Genomic DNA, 4870 nt, shown 5'->3' with positions numbered 1-4870 from the left:
TATAGCAGGGGTGGCCAAACTTTTGATCACTGCGGGCGATCTGTTTTTAAATTATTGGCGGCGGTCAACTAACATTGTGTGTTAAGTCAGCGGTTACGAAACTTTTTCGGTTCAAGTTAAATTACCTCTTTTTTGCCTTCTAGGGCTTCGCCCTCGGTGCCCCCCTGAGCCTTTGCCTTCTAGGTCTTCGCCCCTCTGCACCCCCCTTAGCTATTGCCGTTTAGGGCTTCGCCCCTCTGCGCCCCCCCTTAGCTAATGCCTTTTAGGGCTGCGGCTACGCCCCCTTCGGGGCACCATGGGGCTGCACCCCATAAGGCTGCGCCCCCTTTGGGGCCCCATGCGGCTGAGCTCCATAAGACTGCGCCCCATGAGGCCGCGCCCCCCTGCGACCCTTCGGGGCCCCATGCGGCTGAGCTCCATAAGGCTGCGCCCCATAAGGCTGCGCCCCATAAGGCTGCGCCCCATAAGGCTGCGCCCCATAAGGCTACGCCCCCCTTTGGGGCCCCATGGGACTGCGCCCCCTATGGCTGCGCCCCTCTGCGCCCCCTTCGGGGCCCCATGTGGCTGAGCCCCATAAGACTGCGCCCCCGTGGGGGTGAATCCATTGAATCGAAAAAAGTCAAATCGGCGCCTATGAATCGAAAAAAAAAAAAATCGAATCATTTGTTCGATGACGGCTGCGCCCCATGTGGCTGTGCCCCCCTGGGCCCCCTTCGGGGCCCCATGCGGCTGCGCACCATAAGGCTGCGGCCCCATGGGGCTGTGCCCCCTGTGGCGCCCCTGGCGGGGCTCCATGGGACTACACCCCTTGCGCCTGTTAAACGGGAGCGATGTTTGGTTTTGATTGCATTCATGGTAGAAAATGTTGCTTCGCAGAGGTAAGTAGACCCGAAAAAAGTTATTAACTTGCCGCACATCTCCAAAAACATAGATATTTTTTTTCACAAATTTAATTCCAATAACTATTTTGAGAAGAAGTTCTTGATTTCAAAAATATATCACATTTTTATTTAAGTACTTCATCCTCAACTAGTTTTTTGTCCACATCCAAAAAATCTTTTAATTTTATTCATACTTTTATTTGTATTTCATCATTGAACGGGAATGATACGAATAATGTTAAACTCATTTCGTAACAGATATCTTGTTTGCATATTGATCATATTCGTGCGAGTTTCTGTCTATAGATATGGCAGCCATATTTTGGAATTGTTTTAAATCCTCTCTCCTCAATTGTGCTTCTAGGAGGGAAAATCTCCCCTTGAATGCATGTACATACGTCGCCAACGTTTTTTTCTTTCCCTGAAGTTGCACATTTAATTCATTTAGCTTTCCTGTCATGTCAGATAGAAAAGCAAGACCACGCACCCACTTATCATCTTTCAATTGGGGATATGATTTACTAACACTTGCCATAAACTTTTTTATTTAAGGCAATAGATTCAAGAATATTTTTAAAAACTTGGCACGGCTTAGCCACCTTACGTCAGTGTGTACTAGTAATTCCCCGAGATCAGATTCACATTCCTTTAGTAATGTTCTGATTCTGCGTCTTTGCGAACTTATTCCACGAATAGAATAAATTATTTTGAATGCGACATTCATCACATCGTCTGGATTTAATTATCCATCCAAATATCCATTTACCATTACACTATCCATCTTTGTGCTCAAATGTAATGGTAGTTGGTAAAACTTGGAATATCATCATAATTTTTACAAATAGTTATAAATAAACCCATTATGATTCTCAACCATCGCAGGAGCTCCATCAGTCACCAGTAATTGACACCAGTTTATGTATTTGAAATTCTGTTTTATTAATAAAATACTTAAACGAAGTATATAAGTACATATGTATGTATATCTTGACCTCTCGTTTGTTATCTTCATCGGTAAAATTGTTTACAGTTCTTCTCTAACAGACCAGTCGACCGCGATCGAAGCTTTAGCCACCCCTGGTGGCCAAATACATCTATATATGTATGTATATAAAATTGAATGTCTGTCTCTGTGTCTCGTATAGGCTCCTAAACCACTGAACCGATTACGATGGAACTTTCAGGATTTGTTGTATGCATGTCCGGGAAGATTACTGTGTAAAAAAAAACGAGAAAAACCCTCTTAATAATAATATTCGTAATTACGATTTTACTGACGCGAAAGTAAAGCTATCCCATCCCGCCTTCAACGCATCACGTCGCGAGTGTGACAATAATCGTGCCACGCCTACCTTGCACTCGAATGTACTGACCATTCAGGGCTATACCACAAACACAGCGGATGGCCCACGTCAACAAATGTATCTATGCCAATATATAAAATTGAATGTCTGTGTAAGGGGAACGATAACGGGAACGAGAATTGCACGCGTTATTGTGGAATTGCAATGCATGTCTGGTTCAGCTAGCATGTACATATGTACCGGTCTCCGTGACGAGCCAGAATGTTAAATTACAGATGTCGATGGGGAAGTCTTCATACCATACTTTTTCAATGGTATCTTTTAATGATTGATGGCTAGACACATTTGTTTTACTAATCTTATATTTAAAAGCCATCCATAAATTTTCAATTGGGTTTAAATCGGGACTATTCCCAGGCCATGTTAATGTCTTTACACCCAATTCCTGCAAATAAACCCGAACCTAAAAAAAAGCAACAAAACTATTTCAGTATTTTGACCGAAATATTATTAATTACATTCAATACCATTAAATAAAATTAATACTCACTAATTTAGCTCGATGACAAGGGGCAGAGTCATATTGGAATATGACATCATCAGAATTTGAAAGATGATTTTCCATTGATGGGATAAAACTTTCTTCTAGAATTTTTTTATATGCTATTCCGTTAATGGAACCTTGCAGAAACGGTATTCCACCAATTCAATAATAAGAAAAACATCCCTAAACTATGTGGCTTGGGGGATGCTTCACTGTTTTCATGGTATATTTTTGGTCGAATCTTTCTCCAACTTTTCTTCGAACATACGGAAAACCATCGTAACTGAAGAGGTTGAATTTCAACTCATCAGAAAATATCACTTGTCGCCAATCCGATGTTGTCCAATTTTTGTGGTATTTCGACACTCTAATCGATTTTTCACCATTTTCTTCGTAAGTAATGGTTTTTTCGCAGGTTTCCGTGCTTACAGTGCAGCTTCTCTGAGTCGTCTTCTTAAGGTTACATCACTAATTTCAATTGAAAATTGATCCGAGATCTCTTTTCTTATCTCTACAGCAGTTTTGAACCGTTTCCGTAAAGATAATAAGAGCTATCAGGCGATCTTGTCTCTCGGATGTGCATCTTTTCGGTCCTGTCCCCTTCTTACGAGCAAAACTTCCAGAATCCTTTTTCTTTTTCATTATTCTTGACACAGTAGATACAGAACATTCCATTTGTTGAGAAATTGATCGCAATAAAAATCCAGAGTCTGCCAAAGCCGCGATTTTTATATTCTCCTCCAATGATAGTTGAGTGTATTGTCGCATGGTATTTTTATTTTCAACGATTTCGATCATACACCTCGAAAACTCACACTAAACTGAACTCAAATCGTAGAAAACAATCATATGTAAAAGACCCGATCGTTAAAAACCACACACCTAAAAGGACAATATTTTTATTGCCCAAAAATCGTAAAATCACAAGTGCTCCGGTTTCCTAAACCGCGACGGTAGCTTCTTAAGAATACTCAAATACTTAAATGAGAATCCGAAAGCCTATTTCTGTCAGTTCTAGGCTTTTCTTCGATTTTAATTTTCAATACATGGAATAATTCATCGGTAAGGTCAAGTGCATCGTATTAAGATTTTCTCAGAATAGAATTACATGTAACGATTTTCGCCAAACGCACAGAATCAATATTTTCATAAAACTCCCACGTTCTGGGAATGCGCAATTAGGGAACTGCTAAACAACAAACCTTTGAGAATATTTTGATTTATTATTTCCCTTCGTGCAGTCTTGAAAATGTTGTATATTTTCAAGATTTTTTTAATCCAATTCCCGTGATTCGAGATAAGAATTATCGGGACACGGGACAGCAAAAGTTTCGTGAATTCCCGGGAATGTTTGTCCCGGGCCGACCCGGGTCAGAAACTCTAGTATGTACATACATATATACAATTGAATGTCTGTCTGTGTGTCTCGTATAGGCTCCTTAACCACTGAACCGATTACGATGGAACTTTCAGGATTTGTTGTATGCATATCCGGGAAGATTGCTGTGAAAAAAAATCACCCAAAACGGGAACGGTCATTTCAAATGTGTTCGTTGTCTGCGTTATTGTGGCATTGCAACGCATGCCGGGTTCAGCTAGTTCAATAATAAATAAAAAATGACCATTGACACGAAAGCCATTTGAAACGTAAAGGAGGTAAGTAAAAAAAAAAAGACGCACAGTTTCTTTCGCGAGCTTCTATGCGATTACGAAAACGTACCAACTCTCACTAATCTTACCAGTGTACATAATTGATCATATTTTGCGCGTTGACAAAATTTTACAACATATGCAATAAGCGCCCGACACAGAAGATGAACCCTGTTTCGCGCAATACAAAGCTTCAGGCATGCTCAGTGCGGTATCGCCACATTTGAGGGGGCATCATACATTTGCCACTAGGCATTCGTCACTTTGGTTTCGAACACTCAACAGTGCCGTGTCGTCTACTGGTGTTCGTCTACCTTGGAGTCGACCAGCTCTGCCTAGCCGTGAATTCGCCTCATTTGGTAAAAACTATTCTTTACTTTAAAATTTCAATGTTCATCGAGAGTTATTTTGAAACCGATAATATTTTATATAGTTGCTTTTATTAAAGGTGGCCATTTGTTGAAGAGCTTTTATATAGATCGACATCTAAA

The 4870-nt window shown here is 40.8% G+C and overlaps 1 protein-coding gene across 1 annotated transcript; it reads right to left on the bottom strand.

Moving 5' to 3' along the window:
• Positions 1-1125: 1125 nt before the first annotated feature.
• On the bottom strand, positions 1126-4580 carry LOC143922402 (general transcription factor II-I repeat domain-containing protein 2B-like). Its single transcript, XM_077445627.1, has 3 exons — positions 4514-4580; positions 1486-1613; positions 1126-1419 (listed from the first exon to the last, which is right to left on the bottom strand). Exons 1-3 carry the CDS (start codon positions 4578-4580, stop codon positions 1126-1128), a joined length of 489 nt encoding a protein of 162 aa, XP_077301753.1.
• Positions 4581-4870: the final 290 nt, after the last annotated feature.

The sequence above is a fragment of the Arctopsyche grandis genome, chromosome 2 (assembly GCF_051622035.1).
Source record: "Arctopsyche grandis isolate Sample6627 chromosome 2, ASM5162203v2, whole genome shotgun sequence".
NCBI lineage: Eukaryota > Metazoa > Arthropoda > Insecta > Trichoptera > Hydropsychidae > Arctopsyche > Arctopsyche grandis.
The sequence above is the reverse complement of the archived record's forward strand: the minus strand, read 5'-3'. Positions and strand labels throughout refer to the sequence as shown.

Coding starts and splice junctions, on each gene's coding strand:
- LOC143922402 (XM_077445627.1), bottom strand. CDS start 4,580: ATGCCTGAAGCTTTGTATTGCGCGAAACAGGGTTCATCTTCTGTGTCG. Junction 1,614..4,513: donor GGGCGCTTATTGCATATGTT/GTAAAATTTTGT, acceptor AATTAAATCCAG/ACGATGTGATGAATGTCGCA. Junction 1,420..1,485: donor AATTACTAGTACACACTGAC/GTAAGGTGGCTA, acceptor TAAATAAAAAAG/TTTATGGCAAGTGTTAGTAA.